The 22,185-nt window shown below is 47.6% G+C and overlaps 2 protein-coding genes across 2 annotated transcripts in view; one reads left to right on the top strand and one right to left on the bottom strand.

The window, feature by feature from the left end:
- LOC111143455 (complement C8 beta chain) overlaps positions 1–8,315 on the top strand; it is a 49,683-nt gene extending 41,368 nt beyond the window's left edge. The window contains exons 10-12 of the mRNA XM_022497212.1: positions 3,538–3,691; positions 5,759–5,827; positions 8,001–8,315. Of these exons, the coding sequence (XP_022352920.1) occupies positions 3,538–3,691; positions 5,759–5,827; positions 8,001–8,152 (375 nt within the window). The 3' untranslated portion in view covers positions 8,153–8,315. The remainder of the gene's footprint in view (positions 1–3,537; positions 3,692–5,758; positions 5,828–8,000) is intronic.
- Positions 8,316–19,077: 10,762 nt separating this feature from the next.
- The window catches only part of LOC111143421 (complement C8 alpha chain), a 62,841-nt gene continuing 59,733 nt past the window's right edge, over positions 19,078–22,185 (bottom strand). Inside the window, 1 exon segment of the mRNA XM_022497153.1 lies at positions 19,078–19,229. Coding sequence (XP_022352861.1) covers positions 19,078–19,229 — 152 coding nt within the window.

Genomic DNA, 22,185 nt, shown 5'->3' with positions numbered 1-22,185 from the left:
CTTTCTAATGGGGGTGATTATCTAAAGCAACGTACTCAAAGATTCTTGAAAGACAAATGATTCTGACCGAGAGAAGGTTTAAAATACAGATGTTGTGGTCATCTTGCCTGGTAAGAAAACGTCACACTCGGGCTGCTGGATCTCACCCCCAAAATAAATTGTGAATTTCAAATAAGGAAACCATGAGTATAAGTAAATGACAGCTAACACACCAAAAAAAAAAAAAAATTTTTTTTTTGCCACAAGTGAAATCCTTAATGTACAAGGAGTGATACAATTTGTAAGAAAGACACATCTCAAAGGAAATAGACAACTTTCAGAACTATGATGGTGAATATATAGGCAAAATGTTTCACTTTTCTAGGAATAAAAAATGAAAATCAAACTAACAACATGCTTTACCCATCAAATTGACAATGATTAAAAATCTATAATACTCGATGTCACTGAGAATGATGAGATGGACACTTTTATAAAATGAGATGAGAATAGAAGTTGATATAAGAGTTTAGGCGAAGAATGTAACCATCTATATCCAAAACATTAGAAATGTTTATAGCTTTTGATCCAATAACCTCAAACGCAATGATCAACTAAAGGCATCATTTTAAACGTTGGCAAAGATGTATATATAAAAAGATACCTTCTTTTATGTTATTTGTAGTAGCAAAAGAAAAGAAGAAAAAGGAAACAAAAACCTAGTAACAAGAGAAGAGATGAATACCTTGTAGTTCATCTGTACAACAGGGTTCTAAGCAGCCCTAAAAAAAAAAAATTATCAAAGAATATTGAATGGCATGGGAAAAATGCTCATAACAGGATATTAAGTGAGGTAAGTGGAAAACAAAACAGCCCTTCTCTTATGCCACCAACCTGTTATAAATACCCGCCCATTTATCCAAAAATATACACTGACAGGACACAACCCACAATGCTAACAGTTCGAATCCTCTTCTGCCACTTACTGATGTGTGACTCTGGTCTATCTGTTTAACTTTGCTGTGCCTCAGCCTTTTCCTCTGTAAAATGGGGAAGGCCACCTTCCTCATGGGATTGTTGTAAAGATTAAGTTAGATCATGTATGTATTTAGTTAAACACCTAATAACTGCAGCCAGTACAATAATTAAGTGTTATCGTTAAGAATGGTGATCACCTGGGGCGCCTGGGTGGCTCAGTCAGTTAAGCATCTGACTCTTGATTTTGGCTCAGGTCATGATCTCAGAGCCATGAGATCCAGCCCTACATCGGGCTCCGCGCTGGGCATGGAGTCTGCCTGAGGATTCTCTCTCTCCCTCTCCCTCTCCCCCTTGCCCTCCCCGCTCTCCCTCTCTTTCTCTCTATCAATCAATAAATAAAATAAAGAAGGAGAAGAATGGTGATTACCAGGGTCTATTACAGGGAACCATGTGAAATTTAATAAATAGTGAGCACCATCCCTTTGCTACAATATGATAAATAAAATTTTCACAAGGGCAAATGGTCAATATGAGGAGGTAAGACTGTATTTGGGGGAGAAATAAGGGAGAAAGGAGGAAAGAGAGAGGAAGAAGAGGAGAAAAGAGAGAGAAAGAAAGATGGGCGGGGGTAGGGCCATCGAATGAAAGAAGGGACAATTACGCCCTACTACGGAGAACAAAAAGGGAGGTATGGAATCCAGGAGTCGCTGCTGCGTCCCAAGGCAAACCATGGTCTGCAAACTTTGGAGAACACCAGCACAGAAACGGGAAATAGGAATAATCAAGCCATTTTTATCAATAATTATCATGAACTAGTAAGAAAAACAAAAGCTTTGGTTCAGGTTCCTGGCTATGACGTTGTTCAAGTCACTTAGCCTCATCTGAAAGCAGCGCTAACCGTTGCTACCTCGTGAGGACGAAGTCCGATCACGTCAACCCCCAGCCCCAGCTGCTGGCGCGCAGTACACGTCGGAGGTTTATTCCGGTTCTGCCTCTGACTTGCTCTCTCTCCTGGAGCCAATCTCAGTGCTCATAGGAGAATGCCTGGGGGGTTAAAGGCAGCCTTTCACGGTGCTCAGGCAGTGAATGCAGATTGTTGCAGGAGCTCACACTGGTGAACAGCAAACTCCCACTTCCCCCCGATCCCTCCCCCACGTGTGGCCTGCAGGCTGGACTGTTTCGCAAACCGCCTCTGGATCAATTCATTGACCACAAAATGGTGAGACAATGGGACCACCAAGGGGCCTTGCTTTGCCCACTGGAGCGAAGGTCAGCATCAGATGCATTAAGAAATGGAAGCAATTTTCTTCCCACTGGAGGCTTCTATTAGGCATGATTGCCTGCATTTAGACAGACCCTAAACTCTCCAGCGCAGGATTAGGGCAGGATCACAAACGAAATCTGGAGAGGAACCTGGCCCTGGAGCTGAAACTAGGGGCAAGAGGTTCCATAGCATTTTTAACTACTCCTTTGCACTTTGCCTCAGACTTTTCCTAGCCCATCAGCACCACCACACTAGTCTGTGGTTTCCACTTGTGAAAACACTGCCATGCTCCCGGGAGACCAGCGGTGCTCTCTCTGCGTCTAGGTCCCTGCTGTCCACTCCCTCTCCTCCTGGCCAGCTGCTGTTGCCCTGGTGAGGCCTCCCATCCCCCATTAATTGGTCCATCCACTTTTTTTTAAAAGATTTTATTTATTTACTTGAGAAAGAGAGAGCACATGGGAGCCAAATGCGGGACTCGATCCCAGGACCCTGGGTTCATGACCTGAGCCAAAGGCAGACACTTAACCAACTGAGCCACCCAGGTGCCTCTCCCACCCACTTTTATTAGCTGTTCTCACAATCCTTGGGGCTGGACCCCAGAGATACAGAGCTGAGCGTATAGAGCCCTGATCTCCAGCAGCTTATCTTCTAACTCAAGAAGGAAAAAGGGAGATTTCAACTCATTAAAAAAATGAATGACTGCGAAGGAGCAAAGAAATAGAATTTGTATCAGTTGAACACTGGGTTGTATGCTGAGCACTTCATGATGGGAAGGTGTTCTGTGAACTTTGGAGCTCAGGGAAAGGCTTCATGATGGTGGCTCTTGCACAACATGAATGATTTTGCCAGTTTTGGTGGAGGAGGCGATGTTGGGACAAAGCTATAATAGTTTCAAAGAGTGTCTTGAAAATCACCTCCTCTTCCCCACCAAAGACAGATTAACTGCCTGCTCCTCCCCTCACATTCCAAGTTTGCACTCAGCCCTGTAATTGCTGTGCTGTAAGCACCGGTTACTATGTATCTCTCTCTCTCCCTCTCTCTCTGGGGATTCCTGTGGATTTCATCTTACTCATTACTTACGTTTAATGCTTGGCATTTGGGAGGTATTTGGTAGAGTTGACCTGAACTTGAAGGAGTTTATTGGTGGCTATGCGGTGGGATGGGACATCCATCTACACACACTGGGGCATCCATCCAGTGCCAGATGAATCCACTCATCTCCAGGCACCAACTCCTTGCTCATTCCTGTGGAACCTTGCTTTGCCTTCTATCTGATGAATGTTTTCTGTTGAAATGCCTGCCTTTCTGCTCCCCAGACAGAGCCTCTGTATGAACTGGTGACGGCCACAGACTTTGCCTTCTCCAGCACAATAAAGCAGAACATGAAGCAGGCTCTGGAGGAGTTCCAGAAGGAAGTCAGCCCTTGCCACTGTGCTCCCTGCCAAGGGAATGGATTCCCTGTCCTGAAAGGTACCATTTCCCCGCAGCTGGCATCCCTGTGGACGACGTCATCTGGAGGGGTCTGTGCCGGGGCCAGAACACATCATCAAATCAGCATACCCTCCAGGGTATCTCAAGAAGAGTTCTAGGTCAATCCCCAGTCCTTTTCAGAGGCCCCAAGGACTGCCATAAAGCCCTCTTCATTTTCTCAGAGGGAAAAAATAGCCCCCCCCAGGCATTTGGAGCCTCTTAAACTGAGCTTCTCCACCCTCATCAGGCATCAGAACTCCCTGAGACCTGCAGAGCTACTGATGTTCAGGCCCCCACGTAGATCATATGAGTCTCTAGAAGGCCCCTCGTCAGGATGGGTAAGCCTACTCCAGGTAGTTCTAATTTGCAGCCCGGCTAGGACTCACACCTGCCCAAGTCCCCACCTCCCCGGAGCACAATGAGGTGGGATGGGACCCAGGGGCCCCCTGGGCTCAGCTGCAGTTCCTGGGTGGAGAGCACAATGTCCCTCTAAGGCAGTCTCATCCCGGGCTGCAGGGGAGAATCCTGGGCCTCAACCCGGAACACTTAAAGTGAATCACTGGGATTGGCCTTTGAAAAAGCCCGACAGGTGATTGCCCTGTGGAGTCGGGGCCGAGAAGCCGATCTACAGCTGAATTCACTAGCCCACGGGATCCATGACTTCACGAGCTTACAAACTAGTGGGAGGGCTAGAGCTGAGCAGAGTTACACTGAAGTGTACCAAGCATTAGAACAAGGGTCAGTCTATCTCCCAAGAAGTCAAAATAGGCAGCTAGGTCGTGCTCCTCCAGCCACCTGAATACCTAAGTTCCAGCAGCATAAAACCGAAGGACCAGGCTGAGAAGGTGCCATCTGCAACGAAGGGGTGGGGATGGACTTGGGGCAATTCTCTGGGCCAAAGAAGAGGCCCTAGGCTCTGCACGTCCTGACCTGCACGTGGTGAGGAGATTGGGGGATGGAGGGATGGAGGGAGTGACAGCAAGGATGGGCCACTTGAACTTGATTCTTAACTTTAAGGGTCATATTTGGGGCCACTGCAATGGGCAGAGCAAATTTGCGGTTGGCTGAGGCAGGGGATCTTATGCGCCTGCAGTGATGGCTGAGGAAAGGTCCAGTCCAGCAGGAAGCCAAAATAAGGTATACAGAGCAACTGGGTACAGCAGATCCCCACCCAGCGGGGGAGCCGCCTGGAGTTAGGACAGAGCCAACTCAACAAAGGGGACACAGGAGAAGACTCACTCCCAACAGACTGAGGAGTATGTGTCTAGCTTCTTGGACAGGGTGGATGGAAGCAAAGCAGAGATAAGTGAGAGCCTAAGGTTGGGAAGTTCTGCCATCAGAATGGGGACCCCCCAAGTGGGGGAGTGGTCAGCAAGAAGTGGGGTCAGCCCATCAGCTCAAGGTCTTGATCTAGAGTTGCTGAAATCCCCATGCCTTTGTGTGAAATTTGAACCCAGAAATTGGAACCCACCTGAAGATGTGCACTGGTGTGAGGGAGACTATGAAGCCAGAGACTGGGATGCTCCTGGGCCTGACTTAGGATGATCCTATGAAGGGATTCTGTGTGACCCAGATGAGAGTAACTCCCAGGTGACAAGTTACAGGTTAGCATATGGACTAACTTCCAAAGGGTCAGAATTGGCCAAAGGTAGGATGAGATTTCTAAGGACAGTGAGTTCCCCATCACTAGGAGTGTTCAAGCAGAGGCTGGACACTTAAATGCGTGGGGGTGAAATTGAGCACCAATGACCAGTGGCCCCAGTGACCTGTAATGTAGCTTCTAGTACTGGAAGCTTACAAGGCTGGGTCAAATGTCGGCTCAGAGTAATTTTCCTCAGGAACGCTGTGTGAATCCTCATGATGGTAATAAACACCCTTCGTGAGCAAAAGGCCCTTAAGGAAGGAGTAGGTATTCTTGGCCCTGAACCTTCTTCTCTGAAACCATCAACTAAGTGTTTCTCCTATTTTAATCTAATGGCAGTGTCACCGCTGTAATGAGGAGGGCTGAACTCTGGAGTTCTGTTTCACATGGTGTGAGTCAACGTTCTCTCTGCATTGTCTTTCCAGAATCACGCTGTGAGTGCATCTGTCCTATTGGAGTCCATGGCACAGCCTGCGAGGTCACCCATGAGAAAGGTAAGCAATCTTTGAGAATTGGTCAAAAAAGGGAAATCTAGGGAGTTCCAGGGGATAATTCAAAAGGGCATAAAGAGCACTGGGAATGTCAGATTGGGAGCTGGGTACTATGAAATTTCCATCCTGGCTCCTGATTTTATAATTCATTGTTTTCACACCTAAAAGTGCTTTGTGTCCTAGGACTATCAATGCATGGAATTTGCAGGTTATTTCTTTGAATCATTCTGGAATGCTTACCTTCCTTTTTTTTCTTTTTTTTTTTTTTAACTGAACTCCTATTCAGCCCTCAAAATCCAGCACAGATGTCCCTTTTTCGTAGAAGTTCTAACCCTCGACCCCTGAGTAAAATTAGTTAATTCCTCCCATGCACTCCTATAGCACTTTAAACATATGCCTATTATAGCTCTTAGCATATTATATTTTGGATTGTATCTGTCTGCATCCCCTCTGTGTGTAAGCAGAGATCATGATCCATTTATCTCTGTGTCCCCGTGGCCCAGCATAGTTGCTGCTCCGTGGTAGGGGCTGAATTAACAAACAAAAGACTAGGCTATCATTAAGATCCTTTCCAGCTCTCAAATTCTTTGGCCAGTTTATTATCTGAGTTCTCTACATGCTCTCAGCCCCTGACTCCTCCTTCTCTTCCCTTTCTTCTCTTTTTGGTGATACCATTAAAAAAGGAAATGATGCATCCAGTGAAAACAATGTACTACTATGTATTGGGCACCTTGCTGAGTGCTCAGACTCAGTGTGGGTTCAAGTTTCACGTCTGTTGTTCAGTAACTGTGACCTTGAGCAACTTATGTGACTGCTTGGTGCCTCAGTTTCCTCATCTGTAAAATGGGGATGATGGAATTAACTACCTACTAGAGCTGTCTTGAGTTTCACCTGAAACCTATATAAAGCCCTTGGGAGGAGGCCTAATACATTGTAAGGGCAAAATAATTGTTGGTTAGTTTGTTTTAGAGCAAAATGAATCCTGTCCCTTCGTATTTGACATACATTAGATCCTTTGGTCCTCACCATAACAGCACAAAGGAGGTACTATCGATATCCCCATTTTACAGATGAAGAAACTGAGGTGCTTTGTAGGTCACTAATGAACTTGCCCAGTGGTCACACTGTAAGAGCAAGACCACAGGTTCAGATCTGGTGTGCCTGCCACAGCCTTTGCTCTGACTGCTGCCTACACTATTCTCCACAGTGAAATGCTAGGATTGTTCTTACCCACCCCACCCCTGCCGCCACATTGCAACCAGGCCCCACACAGTGATATGCCCCCACCAGGTAGTGCACAACCACAGGATTTCTCCTGGTTGGAGGAGACCCTGGACACCTCCTACTGGAACCTTCTCATTTTATGAGTGGGCAGGCCCAGAAGTACCAAGCAATGCACGGGGAAGGATAACTGCCATCAGAGACTCCGACAGACACCTGATGTATTGTGGTGGAGAGAATCAGTTACTTGTCAGTGTCATCACAGCCGAAAAAATCCTCAAGGGAAAGGCAAATATCGGGAAGGGGAGAGTGCCGTGTCTGTTCTTACTTCATATAACACGTGATGCTCACCGATCACAGAGCTCCTAGTTTATACATTGACAAGAAGCAAACCACCCAGCATCCTGTCACTAAGAAGTGACTAAGCTGAGAGCCAGTCATGCAACAAACGTTTACCAAGGCCTCCTATGTGCCAGCTTGGGTGTGAGGATTCAGTGGTGAGCAAATCAAGTAGAGATCCCGCCATCATCGAGACTGCTGTTCAGCAAAAAAAGACCTACATCATTTGAATTATCTCAGAAACGCATTTAAAGTTTTAGTTGTAACTGCTATAAAATGGCCGGCGAAAGCTTAAAATACGAAGAACTGGTGGGGAGTTAGAGGTCAGGGCAGTTTCCCTGCAGAAACAACCCTCTTCCTGAGATCTGAAGGCTGAATGCGATTGACCAGATGAATAGAGGAGGAAAGAATATTCTGAACCAGGGAAACAACATCTGCAAAGGCCCTGTGGCAGAAGGGAGTGTGGCAAGTACCATGGTGTGCAAGAAAGACAGCTCACTGAAGGGAGGATTTGAGAGCCGACTCCCAAAGCCTTTTGGCTTCTACCCCCGACCCCTCCATAGGGCACCAGGTGTAACAAGGGCTAATCAGTGTTCACTGACCTTCTTTCTTCTAGATGTCCCCATTGACGGGAGGTGGAATTGCTGGTCAGACTGGTCTCCATGTTCCGGAGGACATAAAACAAGACAAAGGCAGTGCAACAATCCACCTCCTCAAAATGGAGGCAACCCCTGCGTGGGCCATGCTTCAGAAACACTTAAATGTTAAGGAAGAAGTGCTTCTTCCTACCGTGGGCTGCCCGCTGTGAGAGCTCTGAGCCCTTAGGAACTCAGGCCCAGTTACCTCCTACCAGCTCCTACCGGAGGCCAGCCCAAGGGTAGAGGGCAATGCCATTCAGGGGGGTTAAAATAAAGATGTTATTTGCAAGATGTACATGGATTGAACCAAGAGTGAGTTAACCATGAACTACGGGTTCCTTAAGGGCATAAGAATCTCAGTCATGCTCCCTTTGCTCATCTGTCTACTTTTGTTCCACTCACGTGCACTACTAGCCAGGAACCGTGTTAGGAGCTGTTCCCATGGAAGTCCTTCTGTCTAGCAGCGACTGGTGTAGAGTAGGTGCCCAGTAATGAATCAGTGACTAGATATGAAGTTGTTCCTCCCTTAAGGACTCCATGGACTCATGCAGTGACAATGGCGGTGAATATGCATTGAATGAGGACAACATCTACAATGGTGCTTGGTGTGTTCATTCCTTCCAGCCTCATGACGGCCGTACAAGGCCGATGCACATCAGGCCCATCCAACAGCCTTGGGAGCTGGGGTTTAGAGCAGTTACGTGGCTAGTCCGGGGCTGCGCAGTTAGGAAGTGGCGAGCTGGGCTGCAGAATGGGCGCTTGGGCTCCAGAGGGTTAGACTTTTACTGTCGTGTTGTCTTCCCCTCGGTAGTTAGACATTTACTGACGGAGGATTTTTAGGAACTAAAATGTAGAAGAACGTGGGGTGTGTGTGGTATTGACAGCCTCTACCCACTGCATCCTGAGGACAGTGAATCCTGGTTCCTCCGCTCCCTTTGATGCTGAGCAAAGGAAAGGTTATGCATGTCAGAAGCAGGAGTTCTGGAGCAAAGCTGAATGATTGTGACATGAGTAGGTACCCAGAGAAGGTCCTGAGCTGGAGAAAAGAGCGAGGGAAATTAATCACTGAATTAAGGAGGAAGGGAGGAGCGGGGGAAGAAGGAAAGGGGGAGGGAAGGAGGAAGGAGGAAAGGAAGATGTAGTGTCTGGAAGAGGAAACATACCAAGGTGAAGTTCAACTTGAAGGCTCCAGGCCAATGTGCAATAGGTACCTTCCCCTACCTCTGTACGTTCCACTTTGCTCACTCCTGCTTTTGTCCAAATCCCACCTGGGTGAGGGGGTCTGCTTGAGGAGGGAGAAAAAGAGGGCAGTTAGTTGATCTTTGGTTACCAAAATCCAAAATATTTTGATTTTTTAGATTGAATAGAGTGATCCTTCAGACTTTAGGGCTCTCATTCATTCCATCGCCTCGAAACAGCCCATCGGATTTTGTTTGCTCTTGGATGCTCCCCATCTGGTTGCAGAACTTTATGTGAATTTGTTGAAATCAAACTGATGGTGGGGGAGGGGGGAAGTGGTTGAAGGTGAACCGGTTTTGTTCATTTTCAACCAATTTGTTCTCCACCGCATCAACGGCTTCCATTTGCCTCTGGGCTAGGTGCTGGGGCCTGAGACCTTCACATGTCCACCACGCCATGGCATGGGTCACCGCCACCTGCCAGTGTGGCCCGCCCAGCCATCTGGGATGGAGTCAACAGAACCACCCTGGGAAGGAGCCGATTCGGACGGTTGGGGTTGGGGCAGCAAGTGCGCTGGTTCTCCGGCTGCCCTCGCCGGTCCCCGTGGCCCTCCCGCTGAGCCGCGGGGCCAGGGGGCCCTTGTTTGCCCTGATATTATTGCTTTGCCGTCTGCTGTTATTTCAACAGGCTAATCCAATAATGTTTTATCTCTTTCATTATACCGAAGCCGTATAATTTTCTTGAGTTATCATCTATCTTCTTTTAAGGTTCCCCAGAGACGGGGAAGAGTGGTTCTGTCTTGGGTTGATGGGAGGCTCCCAGGAAGCCTGCACGGGCACGTCGAAGCCAGCTCCGCCAAATTAAATTCCGAATCTCAATCACAGCCACCGCTTCTAATGGGAAATTTAAGTTGATTATGGAGATGACAGCCCAGGTTCACGATTATTGCATTTAGCAGAAATTGTTTATCCTATTAAATACGGTCTTGAAGGAGAAACAATTGAGTTTCGGAGCCCCGGTGAATACCCAGGTGAGGCCCAGGTACTGCTAAACTGTGTAATAATTATATTCTTATTTGTGGGCTGAACTTCCCCTCGTGGCTCTTTTTGCAAACCCATTTAGGAGGAGGCTGAAACACGGCGTTAAGAATTAAGCAGGATAAACGCAGGCTGGGGGTTTGGCCCATCTCGGTGACCGTAGCTCGCACTGGCGTGCCTGGGAGGGAACTGCGGGGTCCGTGGGGTGCAGTCCAGGCAGGGTAGGTTGGCAACGGTCCTGGAGGCTCGAACACGCCACAAGATACCCGGATGAGGGAGGGTTTTGCATCTAAGAGCGTGAATCTCTGAAATGCCATGGGCTCCACCATGTGCTTGATGGGAGGGGAGGGGAGGGGTCTCTCCCTCTCTGCTTCCTCCCTGCGTGACCTTGGGCTAATCACATAACCTCCGCAGGAATAATTATTATAATGATTTTAACCGTAGTAATAATAATAACAGCTGCTGATTAGCGAGCTCGGTCTATGGAGTCTTTTAACCGAAATGAGCTCAGTTCTTTATCTGAATAGGACGGGGTAGAGAGATTCATACAGTCCTGAGGTGACTCGTGGAGAAAGCTCCACGGGGAGACACGGTCCTTACTGCGAATGGGCTCACTGTGCAAATCAAGGTGGGATGCCAAGGCTGGGGGAAACGGCCCCTGCTGGCACAGAATCCAGAGGAAAATGCCATCTTTGTTTTAAAGAGGAGAACTTTGGCCTGTTCCCAGGCGTTGATTTGAAAAGCTCTCAGGAAAAGAGTGGGCCTGCGGCAGAAAGCCCTTGGGACACCAGCCAGGTCTCCCTGGGGACCTTCTGATTAGTGTCTTGATGGAGAAATATTTTGTTTTACAGATTGAAGATGTCCTTAATGACATTATGTCTACTTGCCAGCGTCTCTGGGCTCTGAGGACATTGTGTTATAATTTACTCGTTTACCATCTCCTCTTCCTTCTCACGTATCTTGTCCTGGAGGAGGGCTAGTGTCTACTGCACTTTTATGTCTCAAGAACCCAGCGTCCTGTTTGGCACAACGAGAGACAGCAAATAATTGTTGCATGAATTCATGACTTAACAAAAAGGATCGTGAGAGGGCTAAGGGCAGAACCTTTGCAGGCCGGTGAGAAACTCGAGGGAATTAGTGGCTCATGGTAACGCCATGAAATCTGGGATACAGCAACCCTGAGTAAGAGGGGCAACGCCCATAGCAGGGGCTGGGGGAGGCACCTTCAGCCAGCTTTGTGGGCAGCATAATGAACAAGAGTGAAAGGAAAGAGCGAGAAAAATAACCACTGTCAGGTGGGGGCTGATGGTACTTGGGGAGGGGTGTTGGGGACACCCCCTAGGGACCACCAGAATTCCTCAGAGAAACATTACAGAGGAAGAGAGCAGGAAACTCTGCAACCATTGGTGGGGGAAAACTGAGAAGCACGTTTACAAATGGACGCCCACAGCAAGACCCCAGAGGATTAAGGGCCAGCCCAGTCTGTGACAGAGGTAGGAAAGGAACAAAGAAGAACCCCTTCCCCCCTCAAATGTTGTCTCCTGGCATTCTGGTTCCACCTTCTTTTTCATCTGCTGGTTCACGCGAAACCTGGAATGCCCACCTCAGAACGCAGCCCCTGGAATAGTACACCGTAAGGCTTGGAGATTCCCTCTTTATTGAATGCCGCCGCCAGGAAATCAGATTTTTTTGTACAGCGTTTTCCTCTTGGAGTTCTCTTTCTTAAACGTCAGGCCAGATTTCATGCTGAGGTAATCAGAAATGTAGGGTTTACTGAGCCATCCAGGGAACATCACAGCCTCCTGGGCTGACCTGGAAACCTGGATGAAGAGAAGCCAAGTGGTGGGTTCTTAGGAGCAGGTGCTTTGGGGCTACATGGCCTGTGTTTGTGACGTTGTCTGGCTTTGCGGCTTGTTAGCTTTGTGGCTTTATGCAAGCGCCGTACCCATCTGTGCCTTTATTTCTCCATCTGTAAGAGGGGGATGGTTGCAGTAGCGACCTCCTGGGTCTGGGGAGCACACCAAAGCCGATTCACCCACGTTGTTTCTGGGGATTCTCAAAACATCAACAAGAACAGAGGTTTGTTGGTTTGTTTGCCGGTTTGTTTTGAAAAGTCATTTAAAACTACTTTAAAAACATTTCAGTGCTAAACCCGCTATAACGATGAGAACAAAAAAGACATAAAATAGCTTAGCTCCTAGGAGATGTCTTCATAAAGGACATGGAAGGCTTTTCTAGCCCAAGCTCTGGGTTATTAAGGGAAAATGTAACAGCATAATAACTAATATTTGCAGAGGGCATTACCAGCTACAAAGAACTTTCACACACCTAATCCAGCTTAATCCTCTCAATGGCTACAAGAGGAAGGATTTATTATCTGCCTTTGACAGGTGATGAGAAGGCGCCTGGGAGAGACTGAGCCATTTGCCCAAGACCACACAACAGGAAAGGGGCAGCCCTGCCTCAGTCCCAGGGCTGCACCCTAGTCTCCTGCTACAGCAGAAGTGGATCCAGCAGCATCATACAGCTGGTGCCTGCCCACCTGCCCCCTTGCATAGAAGAGGCAGAGAGAGGGCCCCAGTCTTACATCTCTGCAGCAGGGAGGCCGAGCTGTTTCAAAGGACTTGCAGGCAGACGGATAGAGGTGTAGGACCCAAGGCCACCACTTCCTAGCGGAGTGGTCTTGATCAAGCCATGGATCCCCTTTGTGCCTCGGTATCCCCATCAGAATATGGGGCCAGTCCTCCTTGAGGCACACTGTGATGATTGAATGACATGACATACGCAGACGGATGGCTGTCACCCCAAGTGCCTGGCACGTGGAGGCTGCTCGACTGCCTTTCCACTCTTGGGTGCTAAACGATACAACCCTCTCTACCATCTGCCTCTTCTCACCCGGCCTAGCATCTGTCCCTTTTGGGGCATGTAGATTGCCTTATACAGAAAGGAAAAGGAGAAGAAACGGGGATTGTATTTACAGTGGGAAATCCTTGGAGGATTGTCAAAGGGAGGCAAGTGGCTGGCGTGACATTCACCTCTGTGCAGGAGACCGCCCCAGAGCCCAGGCGCTGCCATTAGCGGCGGCGGCACCCACCAGTTATCTCGAGTCTCCACCTTGCAACCCCAGGTGTTCCTTCATCCATCACCCGCCCTCGGCCAGGGTCCACTCCCCCTCCCCCCTGCCACCTCCTGCCTGACGGGCCTCCTTGTTAATAAGCCGGTTTGTTCATATCCTGAAAACTATCTGATTCTGGCCCCTTTTACCCCAAACACCATCCATCCATCAACTGCTCACTCTACATGCTTGGTTAGGAAAATGGGAATGGGGGAGGGAAGCAAATAATAAAACTTCTTAGCTGCTATCTCTAAGGAAATAGAATGGATAGATAGATCCATCAGACATGTATCCTGGCACTGGACAGCCAAGTCCATTTGTTACAAACTGGTTAGGCAGGAGGATTTATCTTACATTTTAAGCTGCTAATATAGAAGGGAAACAGTTTCCTTTATCTCTCCCAGGGGAGTTGGGGGAGGGGACCCCGAGGCCACTGATGCAGAATTTTTAACTCGATTTGATGGGCTTTCCTTCACAAATGTGGAAAAGGTGGTCTCTCTCTCTCCTAAGTTTATACAGCCTCTTGGAAGGGGGTGGGCTGTCCTCTGATGCACGAGGAAGACTGCAGGATTGGGAAGTTCTGTGAAAACCTCTTCCGTGGGGTTCTCTCTCACAAATCCCTGACCCTGCATGCTAAGGCTGCTTCAGACACTTTGTTTCTAGCACGGAAGGAGAGACCCAGAGAGCGAACAGCAGCCAACAAACTTTTATCAGGAAGCTCCTATGTGCTGGGTGTTCTACTAGGTACTGGGGCTCCAAACATGAGGATAAGTTTCTGTCTGCTCTGCAAAAGTCACTAGGTGTGGGAGACAGACAAGTAAGCTACGGTGATAGACTAGAACGTGCTGGAATACAGAGCCATATGAAGTAGTGGCACCTGACGAAGTATGGGCTAACCGGAGGGGTCAAGGTTGACACCTAACTTCTCACCTAAAGATTACTGGCAAAGAGCTAAGAGAAGAGGGAACTGGCAGGCAGGGCCCTTCTAGGTAGTATGTGCAAAGGCCTGGCGGGGACAAAAAGCCTGACCTATTTGAGGAACTAAACTGGAAATCGCTCATTCAACAAATATTTTTTGACCCTCTATAAGGCACTGGGGATCTAGCCATGAAAAAGTTTGCATATTAACAGGGGGAGGCACACCTAGAAAAATAGAAGAATAAACAAATCTATAATCTCAGTGCTAAGTGCCATACAAGAAAACGAAGTGGGAGTAAGGCCTTTGGAGGGGTAATATTTGAGCAGAGACTTGATTGAAACCAGAGTGTGAGTCTTGGATGAGCTCATTTAGAAGATGAGCATTTCAGGCGGAGGGGTCTGTAGATGCAAAGGTCCTGAGGCTTGACATGTGTGAGGAACCACAAACAGCCTTTCATGGCTAGAGCAACACGATTGAGGGAAGGAAAGAACAAAAGGAAATGGAAGTCGGAGAGCCAAAGGTAGACGCACAGGGCTTTGTACATCCTGCAAGGGCAATAGATTTTTAGTACAAGTGCCTCATAGAACCTAAAAAAGAAGCTGAGGTTGGAGTGGCACATTGGCATCCAATTCTAGAGAACCTTGTGAATCCAATTAAAAACCTTGGGTTTTCTAACAATGGCTGTGGGGTGTTGAACAATGGCTGTGGGGTGTGAGGTGAGCAGGAAGGTGGCATCTACAGAAGTTTCCCTAGTTCCAAGCACCAGCTACCCTTAGGAACATCTTGGGGACCAGACCAAAGTTCTGAACTCAGCAGTTCCCAGCCTGAGAAAGTCCAGCACTCAAACCCAGGAGCCGAGCAGTGAATCACCACCCACACCACCTGACCCCATGCTGTTTCCTCTGCGGTGTCCTGCCCCTTCTCTGCCTTTCCTTCTTTGTCTAACTCCCATTCATTTCCTAGACGCCAGTCCATCCTCTCCTCCTCTGTGCTGTTCTCCCTGCTCCCCAAGCTGGGGTAGCCACCCTCCAGGGTTCCTGCTGGCATGGGACCTCTTGCCATCTCCAGCCCCCACATTCTCATAGGGTCAGAACCACGTCTGACTCATCTCTGTGTCTCTGGCACCTGGCACAGGAGCTCCCCAAGGGGCTTTGCCCATTTCCCAAGTGAAGGGGAAGCAGTCCCCATTGCCTTTGTGGAAGAGAGGTGTCCTTCCACTAATCAGCATCACAGCCCCTTCCTGTCGCGACCCCCAAGAGCTTCGTTCTGCCATCTCTCATTTCTGTAGTGCGGTTTTTGAAGCCTGCCCTTTCTCTGTGTCCATTCTCTTCACCCTAGAGGCAAATAGAGTTCAGAAGAGATTCATTGAGTGAACTCTTTAGATCTTCCTCTATCTCAAAGAAGAAAAAAAGTGAAAAAGCCTCTCCTTAATTGCTTTCCCTTCTGTCGTTAATTTACTTTCCGAAAGACACCTTGTCAAGCTGAAGATTATATCTTTAAGCCGTGTTTTTACACCCACCACCTACAAAGCCCTAGATTATAGGTCTCCTGAAAGGACCTGAGGGAGAATATGTTTGACGAGCTTTATGCCTTTGCTTGGCAAGAGAGCCAGGCGTACTCGAAGAAGGAAGGGTTGCTGCTTCTGAAACTGTCCCTGCCACTGTATTGTGATTTCTGAAACTGCTGGGGAGGCAGCATCGTTGGAGGAGCGGGGCAGATGCTGGCGTTGTTTCCCTGGCTCTGGTGACAGGAAGACAACTGCATGGCTTGGGTGGTGGTTGGGGCTTACAGGTGATCCAAGCAGTTGCTTAACCCCAAAATTCTCATCTCCCACCTAGATGACTAGCTTTTTTTTTTTTAATTTTTTATTTCTTTTCAGTGTAACAGTATTCATTGTTTTTGCACCACACCCAGTGCTCCATGCAATACATGCCCTCTCTAATACCCACCACCTGGTTCCCCCAACCTCCCACTCCCCACCCCTTCAAAACCCTCAGATTGTTTTTCAGAGTCCATAGTCTCTCATGGTTCACCTCCCCTTCCAATTTCCCTCAGTTCCCTTCTCTCCACCTCCCCTTGTCCTCCATGCTATTTGTTATGCTCCACAAATAAGTGAAACCATATGATAATTGACTCTCTCAGCTTGACTTATTTCACTCAGCATAATCTCTTCCAGTCCCGTCCATGTTGCTACAAAAGTTGGGTATTCATCCTTTCTGATGGAGGCATAATACTCCATAGTGTATATGGACCACATCTTCCTTATCCATGACTAGCTTTATCCCTGAAATACCTTCCTTGCCCCTGCCCTTTTGTTTTGTCACACGCTTGTTCCCATGAACACGTGATGACTCCCCGTGCTCAAGGGTTCTCTGCTTTGGCTGCTTTCTTCTTGTTTTATTTATTTATTTTTTAAGATTTTTTTATTTATATATTTATTTATTTATTTATTTATTTATCAGCCATAGAGAGAAAGAGCACAAGCAGGCAGAGTGCCAGGCAGAGGGAGAAGCCGACTTCCCACTGAGAAAGGAGCCCGATGTGGGACTCCCTCCCAGGACCCTGGGATCACGACCCACGCCAAAGGCAGCAGCTTAACCAACTGAGCCACCCAGGCGCCCCTTCTTCTTGTTTTATTGAAGTACAGTTGATAACAGCTTTAAAGCTCCTAATATCTGGCTTGTACCTCCAGACATTTGGACTTCATGGGTCTGGGGTACAGCCTCTGGACATCAAGGTTTTTTAAAACTCCCCGCCCAGGGGAACCTGGGTGGCTCAGTGGGTTAAGCCTCTGTCTTTGGCTCAGGTCATGATCTCAGGGTCCTGGGATTGGGCCCTGCATCGGGCTCTTTACTCAGTGGGGAGTCTGCTCCCCCCCACACCTGCCTGCCTCTCTGCCTACTTATGATCTGTCAAATAAATAAAATCTTGAAAAAATAAAATAAAAATAAATAAATAAAACTCTCCGCCCAATTCTACTGTGCAGATGAGTTTGAGAACTACTGCTTTCATGAAGACCAAGCTTCAGTGTCCTCTGTAAATTGCACACTCGACCTCCTCCAGTTACTAGCATGTAACTACCACTCCCTAGTGAATAATGAATGGAAATTAATTACATATGTAAATTAACTTTTAAAGAAAAAGCAAATTAATGACAGAATGAGAAGGAGTAAAGGAGTCTTCTTCTTTCAGATGGAAGATCTAATGAGTTCAGAAATGAAACTTACAAACTATGTTTTAATTAATAATAGTTACAATAGTAATAATAAGGGTGATGCTAATAATTCCATGTGCCACAGGCACTGTGCTGTTTTATATGACATATTTACTTTCACCTTCTTCCCCACTCTCCATTCCTAACACGTGCACCTGCACGTCCCCCCTCCAAGGTTCTTTCTCACCTTCAAATTTTGTTATGTACTGAATTTCTGTCTTAAAGTCCTCCTCCTTCTTTGCCTAGTTTAAAAAGCTTCAAGGTCCAGATCAAGCCCCATTCCATATATGAAATGCACACACACAAGGAAAGTAAAACTCTCTCCCACCTGGCGTCCTTTGACACTTACTTTGGCATTAACTCAGCAATTAATTCCCTGTGTCCCTAAAACCCCTTCTCGTTGTTTCATATCTTTATGTCTTATGATTACCATAAAAAGACTGAGGAGTCTGGGAAGACAGGGAACACCAATATATATCAATCAACAGATTTTTTTTTTTTTTTGTCTCTATTGGAAATGCAGAGTCTACCACCAAGGAGCTCCCAACCTATAGGAGAAACTTAGAGGTAAACAGAAACATCAGTGAAACACAACTTGTTCTCTATTTGAGGCATGACTGGAGTGCTGTGGGGATACCAAGGCAGGCTGGTGCTACTGGCTTTCCCACAGGTGACAGGGAAAGTACACTGATCAGCATTAGTTGGCCCTTCTGGACCCATGCTCCAGTCTCAGGAGCTGACCCATTTGGACCACATGTTTGAACTGACTCTTGAGTTCAGCCCCTCACTTTATCCAGGGATGCTTTTTAGGTCCCTCCCAATTCAAGGCACAGGGCTGGCCTCTCCAGATACAGCGCTACAGCAAACAAAGCTGATCTCTCACAATTACCGTCCCAGGGGAGAAAAGTCATAGATAGTAACAGGGCATAATGGCAGTCAGTATAGAATTATTAAGTGTGAAAAAATGCAATGAAGGAAGAGGGTAGTGTGCCATGAGATGATAACTGAGGGGAATCTGTTATTTGTGGTAAGAACTTAACCAAGAGAGATTAAGTGAGGGAATAAAGGAAAATACTGTTGAATCTGGGTGAAGGAAAATTGAAGACACTCAAGTCAGTCTTCATTTTTTTTCTCATTATTTTAGTGTGCCTGCTTATTTTGTCAACTAGGAATGGTTCTACGAATGAACAAATATTGTACTCAAAGAACTGAAACAATTCTCATCATACTTTGTTTTATTGGCCATTGACGATTTCAACCGCACCTGCTGGCCTCATACCTTTAACGTCCCATAAATCCCTCTAAGGCATGGATTGAGATTTCTCCCTTGGTGTTTTGGTTTTCTGGATCATCTGAAGTGCCGTGAGCAGGACCCAGCCCCTAGTTAACCCCCAGCACCTGGTTGTCTAATGACTAGAGTAATAGGACGGTTAGTGGCTTGTAGATGGTGCGGGCTGGTCCTGGGCTCAGGAGTTGGCAGAACAGAGAAAAAGTTCATGTCGATTTGCATTTTCCCTCAGCTGAAGAGAGTCTTTATCCAGCAGTCGGTGCAGGGGGTGACATCAACGGCGGCATCGGTGCGCAGAGGCCCTCAGCAAGCCCGGGTCTGCACTTTCCCCCCCGGACACGAAGCGCCTCCATTCTGGGGTGCAGGGTTGTTGCACTCCCTCCTCCTCTCCTGGGTGCCTGCTCTGCAGGCAGACCAGGAGCTCCAGCAGCTCTAGCGACCATCTGCCTTGGCTCCTGCACAGATAATTTCCCAGGGGAGGAGGAGGTTAGCCTACAAGAAGCAGCTGGGACTATGAGGAGGGCAGCCCATCCCATTGCCCTGGAGTGGTCGGCAGTCTCTCCTTGGGGAGAGGCCTGGTGCAGCCAGCCCAGACCTCTGTGCTCGCTGCCTTGCGCTTAATTTGAAACTCTGGATAGAGTGAGAAGAGGCCACTGAGAGTGGTTCGATGGAAGATAGATAGGCGAGTGAGCCGGGAAGGCGCACTCCTCCAGAAGAATGGCACAGAACCACTGGAGGGTGTGAAGAGCAGGGACCACCACCCGGCCAGGGGTTCACAGACAAGAGCTAGCCTGACAGCCCAGTGGAGAGGCTTGCTGGGCTTTTGTGAGAGTTGGCAAAGCAGTCCCCTTCCAGCTCTGATGGTGGGGCCACAGTGGGTGACAGAGGCTCTGCATAGAGCATGAGAACATAGGCACTGATCATGGGTTGCCCCTGGAAATCCAGCTTGTGCACCCTCCTGGCCTGGAGCTGCTGCCTCCTACTGGCTCTGTGCCTTAGGGAAGACCCTCTCTCAACCTGAGTTTTCACTTCTGTAAATGAAACGGCTGAACTAATCTGGTGGGGTTTTTCCATCATTTTTTTCATTACTGTTTCTCCCCCATACCACCCCCCACCTGCCCTGTAAATGAAATCTCATATGAGCCCCAATATGGCAGCCAGATGAAAGTCGGGCTGTTTTATTTGAAGCTGGGGTGTCTGTCAGGTTTGCTCTGCTCCCCTGGGGCAGCCCCTAAGACTGCGGTTTCCTCAGATCCCAGTGTGAATATCACTGGATTAGATTATCTTCAGGTCCCTTCCAGCTCTGTAATTATACTCCCTGGTGGGACAGCCACAGCAGAAGTCTACATCTCTATTTTTCTCACTTCCATGACTTGGTCCCCATAAGCAAAGGTTTGCAGGGAAAATCCTTAGGGACCAATGTCAGTGGGTGTCCACGGTAGCTGGCTTCCCAGTCTTAGATTTCCTTACCAAATTAATCTTTGTCAGGCTGAACTTCAGTCTGGTGTCCCCGAGGCTACCTGATGTCCACACGGTGCTTGTAACAAGGTTGATGGGATACCTGTGTGCTGCCTGCAATTGACTGAAAGTAGTCTTGCAGGAGAAATGGGCTGTGAGGAGGAGGACCCATCCTCTGTGCCCTGCCATCACCCCCAGATCTTTGGCATCATGTCCTCCTTCCCATTGTGTGTACATATGACTCAGCATGGCCACAACTGAGCCCAGCACTGGACCATTGAAGAGGCATAATTAGGTAACCCACATTTCCTATTCCTTTCTATCTCTGTGGTCTCAGACAGGGATCCTAGGAATCCAAGCAAGTCACTGGGACTACGGGCCTATGCCGTAACTGTAATTAGTTAGGCAGGACTCTTTGAGTCAGAATAGACTGATAACCATGTTCTAGGACATAGCTTCCCTTCCCTCTCCCCAAAATAATAGTCAATGCAATCATCTCAGGCCCCCTGCCCCCATCTCTGAAACTTCCCGACTCTTACGATGTACATCAGTAGAATATGAGATAAGAGCTTGAGTCCTGGCATGCGTCCAACCCCCTGGGTCCAAATCCTGCCTATGACAGTCGCCAGCTGGATGGCTTTGAGCAAAGTATGTCTCCTTCCTCCTACCCCAACTTCTCATCTGTGAATTGGCGCTAATAATGGTACTTATAACATTTTTGAGGGAAGATATGAGTTTATGCACAGGGAGTGTTGAGATAGTGCTGGCTCAGAATAAGGATGTTATTCTTTCTGTTCACTGACCTGTGGTCCCTCTGGAAAAGCTTCCTGGCCAATGGGGAGAATGAAGGCTGAAACCCAGCCCACACTTTGCCTGAAAAGTCAAGAAATCCCAGGACCCAGGAACTGGTATCTCTCAGCCCTAAGAAGTTTCTTTGTTTCTTCCCCATTTACCCATCCATTATGCAGTGCCTTTATTCAGTTTCCATGAGAAAACTGTGCCAGTCTTTGCCCTGGTAATGAGCCTACTTGTTTTTCATTCTCTGCACCCTCCTTCATAAGGACCCTGGGATTCACTCACCATCTTGGCTCACCGTTCTCAGAATTCCTCCTACAAGATACAAGGCAGCTCTTCTGGATTTAATTAACTAATCCCTTCAACCAGCAAAGGAGGGTTTTAGGCAAGGCACCAAACCAAGATAGATCCTCTCTTGGTGGAGTGGTCTCTTCCTGTTACATATTATAATAGAGCCTGCCACGTGTGTTAGTGTCACGTCAACACAGCCTGTGAGGAAGGTGCTGATACTATCCCCACTTTTCAGGGAATTCTGGGATGAAAGTTGGCAACATTGGTATTCAAAAGCCTATCTGCCAAAAGAGCGCTGCCATCTTGCTTCCCATTGAGAACTACGCCCCCAGTGAGGAAATTATAACCCATCATCGCCTCATTTTAAAACAAGGCTCCCACCCCATCGACTATGGACATCAGCAGTTTCTTTTATGGACCTAAGAGTAGTACCTTAAATATACCTATCCAGACTTTCTTTTTTTTTCCCCTTTACATTATCTTCATTGCACTTGCCAGTGGAGATGGGTCTATGTATTAGTTGGACAACCCATGTGTTTTTGTCATCATTCCATGCACGACATAGGTAGCTTTGTATGTGCAGAAAATTGAAAGTTTAGGAATTTGAGCTAAATTCTTGGAGTAGAGATTCTTGAAGCTCCAAGGAAATTTAAATGAGTGAGATGAGCCCCAGAAAAAAGAAATGGCTTACCGGTGTCTCACAGGAAGTTAGTGAAGTGGTTGGGACACACATCTAAGTCCTCAGACTTGTTCATCTGTGAAGGATATGGATTCCTAATCCTTATTTGAGGGCTTTCCTCCCTGGGACCAGTCAGTTCATGCTATACCACAGTACTTTGAAACCCGACTTGCTCCAGCCCTTTTGAG

This window comes from Enhydra lutris, unplaced genomic scaffold (genome assembly GCF_002288905.1).
Source record: "Enhydra lutris kenyoni isolate GAN:26980312 unplaced genomic scaffold, ASM228890v2 scaffoldscaffold9, whole genome shotgun sequence".
Lineage (NCBI taxonomy): Eukaryota > Metazoa > Chordata > Mammalia > Carnivora > Mustelidae > Enhydra > Enhydra lutris.
Note: the sequence above shows the minus strand (reverse complement) of the source record. Positions and strands in the feature narration are given on the sequence as shown.